This window comes from Vulpes lagopus, chromosome 3 (assembly GCF_018345385.1).
Source record: "Vulpes lagopus strain Blue_001 chromosome 3, ASM1834538v1, whole genome shotgun sequence".
Lineage (NCBI taxonomy): Eukaryota > Metazoa > Chordata > Mammalia > Carnivora > Canidae > Vulpes > Vulpes lagopus.
In genome coordinates, this window is record NC_054826.1 from 48,134,877 (window position 1) to 48,152,230 (window position 17,354).

Here is a 17,354-nt window from a genome sequence, read left to right on the forward strand (position 1 = left end):
ACTAAATTAATTACACTGTATTTCTTCTATTTCTTTTGAAAATAAAGACATTTTATTTTTTAAATAAAAATGGAAGGAGCACAGAACAGCCAATTTCAAAGGCACCAAGTTACAGTTTTTCAATATGAAGTACTCCTCCAGTTGTGAGGACATGTACTGTACATCCATTAGAATACATATTATATATGGAATTCCAATAAGATATTTTACCAAAATAACCCCTATAAGATTTCCAGAATATCAAAGCCTTCACTACAATAGTTTGATAAATTACACTAAAAGGGAAAAACTACTTAATGAAAATCGAAATTCACACGTGACAACATCCTTTAAAAGGCAAGCACACGTGTGCGCACACAAAGCAGAACCAACCAAAGCTTTTTTTTTTTCCCCCCTAGTTTTAAAGAATACTGGCTAGTTCTGTGAATTATGCAAAGGACAGCAAATACTAAGCTGTGTATTTATGCTACTGTACTTCCATTTTTAAAACACGCATCTCAACTCCCCAGATACCATCATCCACAGAAACCATGCAGCTAGCTATCCAACAGACTTTGTGTCACCATTTATTATTTATAGCATTAAATGAGGGAAGTGGCTCTGATGTCACCGACCCTACCCAGTGGAATCACTGACTCAATAAACATTTTCACACTGGAGAAAATCTGGCTAGGAAAACATTTTGCTGGGTTAAGTAGATTCTTTCACCTTTCCTCTCAACCCAGGGGTAGGGGGTTGTTACTGTGGTAGGAGAGATACAAAGAAACTGTCAAGGTTTCCACAGGAAGAAACCCTGGGCATGTCCGTTGGCTGAGGTAAAGACTTCCTCCTCCCAACTCTCCAGAGCCCGGGCTGATTTCCCCAATGTTCAAATTGGCAGGTAATAGCTGCCATGTTTCTTTTCTTCCACCAAATCATCTACCGAGCACCAAGTTCTTCGCTTCTACTAGCCACTCTCTCGTAGTTGTTTCTAAAAACCCCTTCTGGCTCCAAGTCGTAAAATGGAAAGCGGCTGGGGTGTCCGTAGGGCCGGGGAGTCTGGTATGGCTACCAGTGGTCTGTAATAGAAGAGTGATCGCTTCCCCTAGGGGCCTAGGATTCTCTCTCTCTTTATTTTTTTAATAAGAAAGAACTGGCGGCAGTGAGGAGGACAAACTCCCTCCCCCCCCCCCCCCCCCATTTTCCCAAAGCAACGCTGGGAAACACCGAGTTGCGGTTTTTCTTTCCTGGGAGATGGAATCCAGAGTACCTGGGGCCTCGCTATGCAAACATCCCTCACCGCGGAGTAGGAAACCCTTTGTCCGAGAGGCCGGACACCACAGGGGCCGGGAAAGAGGGCCCTGTCCGTCAGAGCCTCAAACCCCAGACCTCCCCACCTCCACCCCTGGAGGGCCTATCCCGGCATCCACACAGCCCTACGCTGGGGAGAGGGTGCTGAGGCCCCGACTGTAAGGACGCGGAGACCGAGGCCCTGACCGACCTCCTCCGTACCCCCCCCCCCCCACCGCCCACCACCATTTCATTCGGCCTCAGTGGGGCTTGCAAGAAAGGTGCGGGCCTGCGCCGGAGAAACAGAGCGGGGAAATCTCCTTCTAAGAGAAGGAGAATGAGATGCTACAGCGAGCGTGAGCTAAGGCCACAGCATAAGCTAGCGAGGTCCTTCGAGAGATGGGCCCGGATATAGGACAGAGGGAGGAAGGAGAACCGAGGAGTATGGAGGGGGCCGGGCCAGGTCCGGCCTGAGATCTCGAGGGATCCGGAGGAAACGCGCCAGCCCCGAGGCCAGGGAAAGCGAGGACCCAGGGCCGGGCCGAAGCAGCCGGGAAGGCCCAGGGCGGCCTCGCGCCGGACGCTGAGGCGGGCAGGCCCGCCCGCGGCCGGCCGGACGGAAGAACGGTCCAGCGGGCCTCACTCACCATGAGCTCGATGGTCTTGTCCTCAATCACCGAGTCGGGCTCCATGGCGGCCCCGGCGGCCCCGCCTCGCTCTCCCCGCGCAGCAGCGAACGGCCCGGGCGGAGGAGGCGACGGCGGAGGCGGCAGAGGCGGAGGCGGCTATCTTACCCACTCTAGCTGCCAGCCCGCCCGGGCCGCCGGCAGCTCCGCCCTCCCCCTCGGCGAACGCAGTACGCAGACCGAGGACTACAGCTCCCAGCAGGCGCCGGGGGCCCCGCAGAGCGCTGTGGGAACGGGAAGTCAATACCGGGCTAATCTCTCTTGGCACCCCGAAGCTGAATTCTGAGCCGAAAGTAGCACTGGACTGTGAACATGGGGCGTGCAAACCTAAAGAATTAAGGGCTCCCTCAAAAGAGGGCCTCGGGAACGCCGCGACTACATGTCCCAGAAAGACCTGCGCGCGGGTTCTCCTTCCGGCTAGCTTCTCCTGACTTCCTGGCAGCCTCCGGCGACTCAGACCGGGACGGAAACTCCGAGGTAACTCTTCGCTCTTCGGAGATCCTGCCTGTGAGACCGGTTTCCGCACATGCGCAGTCGATGCCGCAGTGCCCAGTCTACGCCTAGGTAGCGAGCGACGCGGCTGGTCCGCGAGCGTGCTGTGGTAGGGACAGATGTTGGAGACAGGTGGGTTCTAGGTGCACTAGGAGGGCTTGGGGCTCGGGTGTAGGAGGGACCAGCAAGCGAGGGAACGTCGGGCAAAGGAGAGGCTCTGAGAGTATGGGCAACCCAGAAGTGAGAGGTTCGGAAATTTCGTTGGGGAAAGTGGGTTTATGGCGATGAACTGCGGTGTTGTCTGTAGGCACCACGAAGTGGGAGTGACTGAGAGATGAAAGGGAACCTGTGTATACTGAGCCCCTCTTACTCATTCTTCAGAAAATAATTATTTTTTAAACTTTCAGACTCTGCCAGGTCTGAAGTCAGCTCCGAACATTACAAGGAAGGACTCTCTTATCACGGTGCTTAATTCTGGTGGTGGGAAAATAGACATTAACCAAAAGGGGAGGCGCTAAGGAGGACCGCAGCTGAAGACCTGGAGACTCTTAGTGAAGTCGGCCTTCAGCTCGGTGTGAACTTTGTCAGGTCTACCCGCTAACCAAAGACCGTCGGGTACAGACTGATTGAGCAAGTTGAGTTTATTACTGGCTGCAGGGAGGGAGAATACCCGCCATGAGAAATCCTAGGCGGCTCAGTGAGAGTCGTTAGGTGATTTGGAAGAGGGTTTAAGGAAGTGAAGCTTTACTCTGGATTAGATGCTGTCAGGAAGTAGGGATAATTCTGTGATTGGGCATCTCATGCCTGGACCGAGGGAACAGTAGATTGAGGCTGAAGCTGTAATTGCTAAAGAAGCAGGAACCTCCTCATTAACCAGGATGGGGGATGTTGGGTCATTTTTGGTGGTTTGGACACTGTTCATTTTTTTTATCTGCATTCAAATATAATTAAGAAATTATCTTGTTTCTGTTTTGATCTATCCGCAGTCAGAGAGTGGCCCCATCTGGTGTTTATGTTCTGTGAAATTATGTTCCAAGAGGAGAACCCAAGGCCTACCTAAGAGGACCATCTATCGCCTAGGAACATTACAGCCTGGATAATTGTACCAGGCCAGCTTCCAAATATCAGGGCCTGCTTTTCTCTTTCTCTAGTGTTTGGAATTTTCTGCACCTGTGAAGTGAGGGGACTCACTGACCTAGAAATTTTTCCATTTCTAAGGATTACAGCAATTTGTACTCCTGGAGGACGTAGTGTAAGTACCACACCGGTAGGATTTGAAGTTTCATAGTCCTTATCTGGCGCTTTCCACCAAAAGAATTAGAAGCAGTAGGAAGAAAGAGCACAGAATTGGAAAGTTATTGCCACTAATTTGCTGTTTGAATTTCACCAGGCCCCTTCCCCTGTCTGGGCCTTGGGACATTCATTAGTGAAACAGGAGTTAGAATAAATGACCTGTTTCAGTTACTTAGTGTATCATAATAAGCCACACCCAAGACTTAGTAGCTTAAAATAACAGTGGCTTATTTTTACAATTGTGTGGGTTGACTGGACACAGCTGAGCCCACATAGTATAAGTTAAGGTTACTCATGAGACTGTAGTCAGCTGGAAGCTCATCACAATGGCTTCTCATCCTCTGAGGCCTCTCTTCTTCACCTGGTGTCTTATCATTCAAGCTTCTGTATGGTGACTAGCTTCCAAGAAGACAAATCCCAGTGAGCAAATGATTATCATGCCTTTGGCACACCACACTTGGTAATGTCCCATTGGCCAAAGCAAGTCATACAGCCAAGCCCAGAGTCAATGTAGAAAGGAACTATACAGAGTTGTGAATACAGAGGGTCATGGTTTACTAGGGATTACTAATGTAACAGCCAACCAGGATATCTAAAGTACCAGCATGTGCCATAGGACGTAGCACATAAGGTTAGGGTAGGAGTTATAAGCTGAATTTCCCAATATGTATATTTATATTTATCTTACAGCATTTTTATGATTTAAAATTTGACATTTTTGCATTTTAAAGTCTGAATTTCCGTCTTCTCTTGAAAAATTAGACTATCCAGATTTTTGGATATGCATGGCAACAATATGCAGGGGTTACATAGCAACTGCCTTCTTTATATGAAGCATATGCTCTATAGATTTCTACTGTCGCCATTGCTCCCTGTTGTCTTTTATCTGCATGCTCCACTCATTTAATTTGTGTGCCTAACCCATGAGGAAATTTGAGTTTGCAACCCGTGGCATTAGAACTGTAATGGAGATAGCTCAAGATTTCTGTCCTTATATTAAAACCATACTCCACCATAAGAGGAAAAAATCCTATTGGGTCAGATTCCAGGGGCTCAGTAGTATTAAAAAGTCATGTATTGATAGAAGAAGCCTTACCCAAGCTATATGAGAGGCAAGCTGAGCCAAGGCTTGTCACTTATGTCAAACAAGAACTCAGGTTCTCGCGTATTTTAACTGCTTCAGGCTTCAAGCCAGCTAATGATGAATTTGGTCGTCAGTAAAGGCAGAAGCCCTTGACTCATACTTCCCCCCGCAGTTTTTCAGATAGCTGTGCTCTGAGGTTTACAAGACCCGCTAACAACAAAGTGGTTGTTCAGGTCCACAGTCCCTTAACCGAAACCCTGAGGTCTGAAACATATTCAGAATTCAGAATTGCTTAGATTTTACAAAGACAGTATGGTACACATACTGTGTATATATAGTGTAACATACCTAGGGGAGTCTGGGAGAGCACTTCATAATCAAATACATTAACTTTTGTGCCTCAGACCGTATGTGTGCCTGTTATCAATTTATAGCCTCTCAGTTCCAAATACATTCTTTTACATACTTCGAAATACTGGAGTCCAACTAGGACCCTGTGAATGTTTCTTCTCTGCCAGCTGGCACAGCATTTAACTTTGTCAATAAAGAGCCCTAGAGGAACACAGGCAAATGAAGGATCTTATCTTCTTCTAGATACTAGAAGTATAGAAGTATACTAGTTCTAGTATACTTCACTTAACTTCTTGCTTTTGTGGTATACAGAAGCAAATGGTTTGCAGAACCATAACACCCTCCCCAACATACACACAGGTGGCTAGGACATTCAGAGGGTGGCATCCTAGTGAATTCAGTGACACTTCAGTGGGCAGTTTCCTGCTTGCCAGCCACACCTGTAGCCCTTCAGCAAACTTCAACCATCCAATGGGCCATAACTACCCTCTCCCCAGTGCGGTCTGAATCTCACAGCAGTTAGGTAGGAAGGCTCTTCCAAGTTTCTTTCATCCTTGGATACTCTGCCTCAGCGCTAAAGGTAGTAGGAGGTGGTTGCTCCCTGTAACGGCTGTTTCTATATTCTTGAGAGTTATCTTTACCCCTTGGTACTTAATACCCTGTTACTAGTTAATAGTTCTTTCAGCTTTTTGTTTCTTTTGTTTTTTAGATTCCTCATATAAATGAAATTGTAGATATTTATCTTTCTCTGACTTATTTCACTTAGCATAATACCTTCTAGGTCCATCCATATTGTCCCAAATGGCAAGATCTTTCTTTGTTATGGCTAAGTAATATTCCAATTTACATGTATATCACATCTCCTTTACCATTCCTCTATCAATAGACTTGTAAGCTTCTTTCATATTTTGGCTTTTGTAAATGCTACAATAAACATAGGAATGCATATATCTTTCAGATTAATATTTCCATTTTCTTTGGGAAAATACCCAATAGTGGAGTGCTGGATCCTATGGTATTTCTATTTTTAATTTTTTGATGACCCTTAATACTGTTTTCCGCAGTGCCTACAAAATTTACATTCCCATCAAAAGTGTAAAAGGGTTCCTTTTCCTCCACATCCTCACCAACACTTGTCATTTCCTCTCTTTTTGATATTAGTCATTCTAACAGGTATCAGATGATATGTCATTGTGGTTTTGACTTGCATTTCCCTGACGATTATTGATGTTGAGCATCTTTTCATTAGTCTGTTCACCATCTGTATATCTTCTGTGGAAAAAAAGATATTCAGGTCCCCTGCCCATTTTTTTTTTTCCCCTGCCCATTTTTTAATCAAAATCTTTTGGTCTTGAATTGCTAATTTCTGAAGTTTGCGTATTAACCCCTTATTTGACATATCATTCACAAGTGTCTTCTCCCATTCAGTAGGTTCTTTTCATTTTGTTGATGGTTTCCTTTTGATAAGGGAAAGCTTTCTGGTTTGGTGTAATTCTAACATTGTATTTTTGCTTTTGTTTCCTTTGCTGGAGGAGGCGTATCTAGAAAAATGTTGCCAAGGCTGATGTCAAAGAAGTTACTGCCTATATATATTTTTTATTCTAGGAGTTTTATGGCTTAAGGTCTCATATTTCGGTCTTTAATACATTTTGAGTTTGTGTGTGTGATATAAGAAAGTGGTCGAGTTTCATCATCTTACATGTTGCTGTCCAGTTTTCCCAATATCCCAAGATCAAAAGTTGCATACTCCACCAACTGAGCCAGCCAGGCACCCTCTTTTTTCTTTTTTCTTTTTTTTTTTTTTTTTTTTTTTGATATTTTTTATTTGCTTTTTTTTTTTTTTTTAAGTAATCTCTACATCCAATTAGGGCTTGAACTAATAATCTCAAGATTAAGAGTCACATGCTCTAGTAACTGAGCCAGCCAGGTGCCCTGCACTGAAATTTTGACTTAACTCATTTCCAAGAGACATCAAAGAACGCAGTTCTCTTAAGGGAGAATCTTACAAAATTCTAGAAAAGAGAATGATGGTAAGAAATACTAAAGGGGTGTCTGGGTGGTGCAATTGGTTAAGCATCCAACTCTTGGTTTCAGCTCAGATTGTGATCGTATGGTTGTGAGATCAAACCCCACATCATGCTGTGTGTTCAGCTTAGAGTCTGCTTGGGATTCTCTCTCCTTCATCTTCTCCTTCCACCCCTCCCACTCATGCGCTCACATTCTCTTTCTTGTGCGTGCGTGCGTGCTCGCTCGCTCTCTCTCAAATTTTTAAAAAGAAATATTAAAGATAGCACCCTGTTTATCAATATGACTAGGTTCCATGTATTATCCATCTATAGAATAAACAACAAGGTAGCTATAAAATACATATTAGCACATTTATTTGAACTGAAAAACAAACCCAGACTTTTTCTGACTTTTTCTGACAGTCTTTTTAGATGACTGGTTTGATAGTGTAGACTGGCTTTGTCAATAATTGGTGTTAGATGAGTTATATCTTTAGTCTCACAGTTTTTAGGAAAATAAAGTGAATAAATAGAAACATTTCATCAGTTAACTTACTAGCAAACGTGTATAGAAATTAATATTTGTGTTTTCCCAACCCTTTATAAACTTAACCAGTGAAAGAAGATACCTCCAAGTGAAAGAGTAAAGAAACATTATATTAGTCAAAATAGAATACACTATACCACAGTAGCAAATTAACCCTGTGTAAGTAACCCTGTGTACCAGTCCAAATTCAGTCAGAGAAGCAGAACTACTGAGTGTATTAAGGGATTTTTTTTTTAACAAGGATTTGAGCTTATATGAGTGTTAAATCTAATGAAGCAATCTCTATAAGCCTGTTGTCTTCACAGTTGAAACTGGATCTAAAGTCCACAGGGTAGGCAGTCAGGAAATAAGATATGGGAGAGCAAGTTTAAGTCAAAGTAGAGTCCGTGAGGATGGGCTGAAAACTGTCAGTTCTTATTGCCTCTGACCTTGGTGGTGTAGTTGATCTGCAGAGGCCAGAGCTCTTTGTCAAAGAACTGAACTCACAACCATGGCCTATGGCCCAGGAATCAGAGAACTAAAAGGCTGTAAGGGAACTTGGAGTGATTGCAGACCCAGCCACTCTTCACACCAAGGAGGTAAGGGAGCAGATCAATGACAATGTATATGGGCTACAAAATGACTTCATTTTTCACTTCTACTCTTTGAAACCAATGCAGGAATCTATCTTGTGGCCCACTAATCAGAAACACAGAGGAACAAAATCAGGGAAACATGGCTCAGTCTAGCCAAACTGACACATTACCGAGTTCCACACCGTGGGAACATAAAGTCTTATACATATTTTGTTCATGTAAAGTCCAAAGGGATTAGTTAGCCTTCTACTTTGTAGTTACACCATCTGGAATTCATGGTCTCCCATGTTGCTGGGGCAGAGGGGACTGAAGGGAGGTCACCAGCTATTAACTGCCTTATCTCAGAAGCATGTCATTCCTGCTCACTGTTCAGTGGTCAGTACCTAATGACACAGCTCTAAGAAGTTGCAAGGGAGGGCAAACAATGTACTCTCCCTATATGCCTAGAAAAAAAGGAAATGAAGTAGAGTGTGGTTAAGTACATAGGACCGTCTCTGCTACATGGGTATAATTAATAATTATTTCATAATTCTTGATAAAGACTTTTAGGTATGCTTTCCTGAAATTGAGAAAGTGAATTTCTCCAATGACTATATAAAAAAATGCTCTTACTAGTCAGATGATTTCCAGTACTTTGCTCTCAACAAAATTGAATGATGATTGAATTAAGTTTTAATGATAATTTAAAATAATTTTGCTAGCTGATCACTATGTAACTTTTGACCTAATAACTTTAAGGGAATCCAGAGAAGTTGTATAACATTACTAGAAGACAACTTTCATTCTTCTACAAACAAGACGTTTAAGTACTAACATCTATAAGAATGTGATCTAAAGGGACGCCTGGGTGGCTCAGCAATTGAGCCTCTGCCTTTGGTTCAGGTCATGATCCTGGGGTTTCAGGATCAAGTCCCATGTCAGGCTTTCCAGAGGGACCCAGCTTCTCCCTTTGCCTGTGTCTCTGCCTCTCTCTCTGTCTGTCATGAATAAATAAATAAAATATTAAAAAAAAAAGAATGTGATCTAAAAACAAATTTGATGCCAAATCATCTCATTCTAGTAATAAGTAATACTAATGCATGGATATGAAAACTATTTTTTAGTTATTGGTTGGTTTAAACATGTAGTTATAGTAAAATTCGGTTTGTATTTAATCATTATTTGTCAAGATGTTCATGTACTTCTTGTTTGATCAATTGCATTTGGTAACAATTACAATGATAATTTAAATGCAGAAGGCTCTTTTGCCAACATTCCAAGCCTACGATCACAAAAAATAAAAATTGTAGCACAAAATGCAGAAGAGAAGTAGGATAAGGAGAGCAATAAGACTTTCAAGCATAAAATTTGGGGGTGGAATGGAATGGAGATATGAATTCAAGGAGGAAAAAGATACAAAATTTCCTATCAGAAAACAACTTGTTCATATTTACTTAAAAGGATGATGGTATGAAATTACTATATATTTAAATTTCATTAAGAAAAGTAATAACAAAAAAAAAAGAAAAGAAAAGAAAAGTAATAACAAAAAAAAAAGAAAAGAAAAGAAAAGTAATAACAGCTTTATTTTTAAATGTCAGTATTTATTGGAGTCCCTGGTTGGCTCAGTCAGTCAAGTTGCCATCTCTTGATTATGGCTCAGGTCATGATCTCAGGTCCTGGGATCAAGCCCCACATTGGGCTCCACACTCTTCAGGAAGATTCTTTCTTCCCACACCAGCCCCTGCCCATATGAGCGCGCTCTCTCTCTCTCTCTCTCTCTAATAAATCTTTTAAAAATAAATGTCAATATTTATAGTACACTGAAAATCATTCTCTATTTAAATTTATGCTGAAAAAATTTAGATATTTTAAGAAATGAGTAATTACATAATGTTTCAAAATTCTTTTGAGGATACAGAGGAAAAAAATTCAAAGATCAATGCTCTAGATCACTGTGGTGACTGCAGAAAGGGCCTTGGTATCCTGAGTGCCAGACTCTCAAGTCTAGGATTTGGGTTTTTTCTAAGATTGGTTGATTGATTTATTCATTCATTCATTCATTCATTCATTTATTAATTCATAAGAGACAGACAGAGGCAGAGACATAGGCAGAGGGAAAAGCAGGCTCCATGCAGGGAGCCCGTTGTGGGACTCAATCCTGGGACTCGCAGGAACACACCCTGAGCCAAAGGCAGACACTCAACCACTGAGCCACCCAGGTGTCCCTCAAGTCTAGGATTTTGAACAGAACTAGACATTTGCCAAGAAGTCTTTGATATAGATGTGAAAGAATTGGATTTATTTATTTTTTTTTAAAGAATTGGATTTAGAAAATGTTTCCCTTCAATAATAACCAAGGACATACTGGTTAAAATAACCATCAGGCAGCCAGTCTGTTTGTCCCACTCCTCACCCCTGAGTAGCTCCATGGTGGGCTACCCACTGAAGCGCTAAAGGCTAACTCCAATACACCTTTCCAACTTTATTTCTCACTCTGCTTTCCCCCATCCTGTTCTGGCTCCTCACGTTTCTCACAACCTCCATTCCATCATGTTTGCATGTCCCTCTCTGGCAGTTCTTGTGTCCTCAAGAGAATGAGATGGATGCTTCAAGGGTACAAAATGAGAGGCAGGGCCGTGCCTAATTCAGCAACTCTAGTGTGAACTTTTTTGTTGGAGCCTATCTCAGTCCCTTCTTAAGGTCCTAAGCAGCTTGGAGGGTTCCAAGCATTAAGAAATTTATCCTAGGGACGCCTGGGTGGCTCAGCAGTTGAGGGTCTGTCTTTGGCTTTAGGATGTGATCCCAGGGTCCGGGATCAAGTCTCGCTTTGGGCTCCTTGTGGAGAGCCTACTTCTCCCTCTGCTTGTGTCTCTGACACTCTCTCTCTCTGTCATGAATAAATAAATAAAATCTTTTAAAAAATTTTTTAATTTATCCTAAAGAATATCCCAAATTCGGAATACTTCCAAACTTGTTCCATGAGGCCAGCATCACCTTAATTCCAAAACCAGACAAAGACCCACCAAAAAAGAGAATTATAGACCAATATCCCTGATGAACACAGATGCAAAAATCCTAAAGATACTAGCCAGTAGGATCCAACAGTATATTAAGAAGATTATTCACCATGACCAAGTGGGATTTATCCCCGGGATGCAAGGCTGGTTCAACACTCGTAAAGCAATCAACGTGATAGATCATACATCCATTCCTGATCAAAACTCTTCAGAGTTTAAGGATAGAGGGAACATTCTTCAGCATCTTAAAAGCCATCTACAAAAAGCCCACAGCAAATATTCTCAATGGGGAAACACTGGGAGCCTTTCCCCTAAGATCAGGAACATGACAGGGATGTCCACTCTCACCACTGCTATTCAACATAGTACTAGAAGTCCTAGCCTCAGCAGTCAGGCAGCAAAAAGAAATAAAAGGCATTCAAATTGCCAAAGAAAAAGTCAAACTCACCCTCTTTGCAGATGGCATAATACTGTACAAAGAAAATCCAAAAGACTCCACTCCAAGATTGCTAGAATTTATACAGCAAATCGGCAGTGTGACAGTATACAAAATCAATGGCCAGAAATCAGTGTCATTTCTCTACACTAACAATAAGACTGAAGAAAGAGAAATTAAGGAGTCAATCCCATTTACAATTGCACCCAAAAGCATAAGATACCTAGGAATCAACCTAACCAAGAAGTAAAGGATCTATACCCTAAAAACTACAGAACACTTCTGAAAGAAATTGAGGAAGATACAAAGAGATGGAAAAATATTCCATGCTCCTGGATTGGAAGAATTAATATTGTGAAAATGTCAACGCTACCCAGGGCAATTTACACATTCAATGCAATCCCTATCAAAATACCATGGACTTTCTTCAGAGAGTTAGAACAAATAATATTTGTGTGGAATCAGAAAAGACCCCATATAGCCAGGGGAATATTAAAAAAGAAAACCAGAGCTGGGGACATCACAATGCCAGATTTCAGGTTGTACTACAAAGCTGTGATCATCAAGACAGTGTGGTACTGGCACAAAAACAGACACATAGATCAATGGAACAAAATAGAGAATCCAGAAATGGCTCCTCAACTCTATGGTCAACTAATATTCGATAAAGCAGGAAAGACTATCCACTGGGAAAAGGACAGTCTCTTCAATAAATGGTGCTGGGAAAATTGGACAGTCATGTGCAGAAGAATGAAAGTAGACCATTCTCTTACACCATACACAAAGATAAACTCAAAATGGATGAAAGATCTAAATGTGAGACAAGAATCCATCAAAATCCTAGAGGAGAACACAGGCAAGACCCTTTTTGAACTTGGCCACAGCAACTTCTTGCAAGATACATCTATGAAGGCAAGGGAAACAAAAGCAAAAATGAATTATTGGGACTTAAGATAAAAAGCTTCTGCACAGCAAAAGAAACAGTCAACAAAACTAAAAGAACCTACAGAATGGGAGAAGATATTTGCAAATGATCTATCAGATAAAGGGCTAGTATCCAAGATATATAAGAACTTATTAAATTCAACAGCAAAGAAATAAACAATCCAATCATGAAATGGGCAAAAGACATGAACAGAAATTTTACCAAAGAAGACATAGACATGGCCAATAAGCACATGAGAAAATGCTCTGCATCACTTGCCATCAGGGAAATACAAATCAAAACCACAATGAGATACCACCTCACACCAGTGAGAATGGTGAAAATTAACAAGACAGGAAACAACAAATGTTGGAGAGGATATGGAGAAAGGGGAACCCTCTTGCCCTGTTGGTGGGAATGTAAACTGGTACAGCCGCTCTGGGAAACCGTGGAGGTACCTTAAAGAGTTAAAAATAGAGCTACGCTATGACCCAGCAATTGCACTGCTGGGATTTACCCCAAAGATACAGATGCAGTGAAACGCCAGGACACCTGCACCCCAATGTTTATAGCAGCAATGTCCACAATAGCCCAACTGTGGAAGGAGCCTCAGTGTCCATTGAAAGATGAATGGAGGGCAGCGGTTTAGCGCCCAGGGCCTGATCCTGGAGACCCGGGATCGAGTCCTATGTCAGGCTCACTGCATAGAGCCTGCTTCTCTCTCTCTCTCTCTCTCTCTCAGGAATAAATAAAATACATTTGAAAAAAAAAGAAAGATGAATGGATAGAGAAGATGTGTTCTATATATACAATGGAATATTACTCAGCCACTAGAAACGACAAATACCCACCATTTGCTTCAATGTGGATAGAACTGGAGGGTATTATGCTGAGTGAAGTAAGTCAATTGGAGAAGGACAAACATTATATGGTCTCACTCATTTGGGGAATACAAAAAATAGTGAAAGGGAATAAAGGGGAAAGGAGAGAAAATGAGTGGGAAATATCAGTGAGGGTGACAATATGAGAGACTCCTAACTCTGAGAAACGAACAAGGGGTGGTGGAAGGGGAGGTGGGCAGGGGGTTGGGGTAACTGGGTGACGGCCACTGAGGGGGGCACTTGACGGGATGAGCAGTGGGTGTTATATGTTGGCAAATTGAATCCAAAAAAATAATAATAAAATAAATAAATATATATATATATATATCCATCCCAAATTCTGTGGAAACTGGCCGGCAGAGAACAGGTAGAGAGGGATGGAGTTATGTAGGGTTTTCTGATAAACTAGATTCTAGCTGCCAGAACATGGAATTTATATGACAAAGGTTCCCAGCATTATTCCCAGCGAGTTGTGCTTGTGTGTGCAGGTACAGTCTCTTGTTGATGGCCTTATTCTTTTCCCTCCCACCTGAATGGAAGTGTTGTGTGCCTGCTTCTCCCTTTGTTTCTCTATGCTGGTGGAGCTTTGTAACCAAGAGTGGCTCAGAATTACCAAGTTTGGAGCAAAGTATATGCATAAAGAGTCTTATCTGTGTAACTGGATGTGGAAATGAGACTCTTTTAGTCTGGAGTTTCAGCTGTGGTCTCAAACCTGAAAACAATAGGTGCCATTTTAATGCAAAGTCCTAGATGAAGTTTAGAAGGCCTGTGAAGTTTGTCCAAAAACCAGTTCTGCTAGTTCATCAGTCCATTCCCCACTTTGAGGGTGTACTGGAGAGGCTTGGAGACAAATCAGCCAAGATGGAAGAACATTAGAGAATTCGTCCCTCCCAGTCCTGCCCAGGTGCACCTCAGGGTGCCTTCAGGGACCACTCAGTCACTGAAGTGTGTCCCCTTGAGTTAGGAGACATGGGCACTGGTTCCTCATTCATGTCTACAAACATGAGTATGTGGGCAGGCCAAAGGCTGGGTGGGTACAGCCTGTGGCTGCAGAGAGGAAATACCTGTCTCCAGGAGGGCCAAAATTCTGAGAGGGCAAGCATGCATGTTTATGGGGGCGAGCTGGGTATTCCACAAAGATTGTCTTGAAATGGTTGCTGACCAAGAGGGCCACCTGGAGGGGGAAAGTGATTCCTACAGGCGTCCCCTGTGAGGGGTACAGCATAGGAAGGAGGAGATTAAGGTGGGGAGGAAGGTTTCTGGGAACTAGCCAGAAGAGGTATCTCTCATCTGGAAATAACAGAAAGCCCAAAAAGTGCCCCATGAGAAAAGATACCAGCCTTTGACATGAAACATTTAGGAGGTACAGATGCCAGATTATAACTGGACAAGTCAGGACATTTTATCCCCTGCCTCAGGTTGAGTTTCCCTGAAGCAGACCCCGAGTTGAGAATACTGCACAAGGGCTTTATTAACTATTCACAGGAGAAACCCATTAGGGAGTGGGGAACCAAGAAAGGGAAAGTGCACTTGCAGTCAGAATCCCATAGAGTGGAGTTTCAGCTTCAGGCTGATCCTGCATGATGCTCTGGGATGCACATTACTCCCCAGAGTTGGTCCAAACTTCAGTGTGGGCTTTCCTAGTCCTGGAGCACTCAGTTTCCAGACACTTCTGACTCTGTGCTTCAGGCAAAGCCACACCAACAGGAATGCCTGTTGAGAAAGAGTTCATTTGACCCTTGAGCAACATGGGAGTTAGGGGTGCCAACTCTGCCGTTGAAAATCCACATATAACTTTAGACTCCCCAAAAACTTACAGCCTACTATTGACCAGAAACCTTACCAAATACATGATTTTTTTTTTTAAGAAATGCCATACTGTTTTCCACAGCAGCTATACCATTTTACATTCCCACCAGTAATTACACAAAGGTTCTAATTTCTCCACATCCTTGCCAACACCTCTAATTTTCTGGGGTTTTTTCTTGTTTTGTTTTGTTTTGTTGTTGTTTGTTTTGTTTTTGATAAGAGCTGTCCTATTATGTATGAAGTGGTATGTCATTATGATTTTGATTTGCATTTCCCTTATAATTAGTGATGTTGAGCATCTTTTCATGTACTTATTGGCTATTTGTATGTCTTCTTTGCAGGAATGTCTATTCAAGTTCTTTACCCATTTTTTTTAATTGTGAAAAAATTTAGATTTATAGCCAGCTCGACTCAGTTTAGATGATCCCAATTTTGTTGGCAATATCCAAAGCATCATAGTCAGGAGCCAGTCGAACATATGCTTTCTTCTCTCCATCAGGCCTGACCAAGGTGTTGACCCTGGCCACATCAATGTCCTAGAGCTTCTTCACAGCCTGTTTGATCTGGTGCTTATTGGCTTTGACATCCACAATCAACACAAGTGTGTTGTCTTCTATTTTCTTCATGGCTGATTCAGTAGTCAGGGGGAACTTGATGATGGCATAGTGATCAAGTTTGTTTCTCCTGGGGGCACTCTTGAGAAGATATTTGGGCTACCTTCGAAGACGCAGGGTCTTGGGTTGTCAGAATGCAGGTGATGTGCAGATCTTTTTTGTGTGTGACTGTGCATGCCTTTCAGCACCACTTTCTTAGCTTTCAAAGCCTTTGCTTTGGCTTCGGATTTGGGAGGGACAGGGGCTTCTTCTTCGCCTTTGGCACCATTTTTGTGAAAGGGATTTTGTCTCTATTTTTTAATCCAGTTGTTTTTTCGGCTTTTTGTTGTTGTGTTCTAGGAATTCTTTATATATTCTGGATATTAATTTCTTCAAAGATATATAATTTGCAGATATTTTCTTCCATTCTCTGGTTACCTTTTCACTTTGTTGATAGTTTCCTTCGATGCATAAAAGATAATTTTTGACATATTTTTTTATTGTTTTTGACTATGCTTTTGGTGTCATATCCAAGAATTTTTGCCAAATCTAATGTCATGAAGCTTTCTCCTGTTTTCTTCTAAGAGTTTTATAGTTTTAGCTCTTATATTTAAGGCTTGGGTCCATTTTGAGTTCATTTTTTTATATTGTATAAGATAATGCTCCACCTTCATTCTTTTGCCTTTCTTACCTCTTCCAGCTTCTGGTGCTTCCTGGTTTCCTTGTCTTGTGGCCTTATAACCACAATTTCTATCACTGTCTCCATATGGCCTTTTTCTTTTTCTCTCTGTGTCTCCCCTCTGTGTCTGTATCTTATAAGGAACCCATCATGAGCCCATCCTAACCCATAATGATCTTATTTTGAGGTCTTTAATTTAATTACATCCACAAAAATCCTCATTCCAAATAAGGTCACCTGCTGACATTCTGGGAAAAACTGATGGAAATGGAAATAGTAATCTGAAAAGATAAATGCACTCCTAGGTTTATTGTAGCATTTACAAAAGATACAGTGGTTTGACTTCCTCTCTGATTTTTCCCCAGTTACCCCTTCTTCCCTATGGTCCCTTTCACTGTTTCTTGTATTCCACATATGAGTGAAACCCTACGATAATTGTCTTTCTCCAATGGACTTATTTTATTCGGTCTAATACCCTTCAGTTTCATCCACATCAATGTAAATGGTAGGTATGCATCCTTTCTGATAGCTGAGTAATATTCCATTGTATATATACACCACATTTTCTTTTTTTTTTTTTTTAAGGATTTTATTTATTTACGCATGAGAGACATGCAGAGAGAGACAGAGACACAAACAGAGGAAGAAGCAGACTCCTTGCAGGGAGCCCAATGTGGGACTCGATCCCCAGACCTGGGATCATGCCCTGAGCTGAAGGCAGACGTTCAA

At 42.2% G+C, this 17,354-nt stretch overlaps 1 protein-coding gene and 1 long non-coding RNA gene across 11 annotated transcripts in view; one reads left to right on the forward strand and one right to left on the reverse strand.

The window, feature by feature from the left end:
• The window catches only part of FBXW11 (F-box and WD repeat domain containing 11), a 134,545-nt gene extending 132,434 nt beyond the window's left edge, over nt 1-2,111 (reverse strand). For 5 of the 10 annotated variants that reach the window (XM_041750562.1, XM_041750557.1, XM_041750556.1 and 2 more), the window contains exon 1: nt 1,917-2,111. In XM_041750562.1, the coding sequence (XP_041606496.1) occupies nt 1,917-1,961 (45 nt within the window). In that variant the 5' untranslated portion in view covers nt 1,962-2,111. The remainder of the gene's footprint in view (nt 1-1,916) is intronic. The other 5 variants (XM_041750561.1, XM_041750564.1, XM_041750558.1 and 2 more) reach the window with 3 other exon arrangements.
• Nucleotides 2,112-2,286: 175 nt separating this feature from the next.
• LOC121488192 overlaps nt 2,287-17,354 on the forward strand; it is a 62,514-nt gene continuing 47,446 nt past the window's right edge. Inside the window, exons 1-2 of the long non-coding RNA XR_005986992.1 lie at nt 2,287-2,579; nt 3,434-3,699. This is a non-coding gene — a long non-coding RNA (uncharacterized LOC121488192). The remainder of the gene's footprint in view (nt 2,580-3,433; nt 3,700-17,354) is intronic.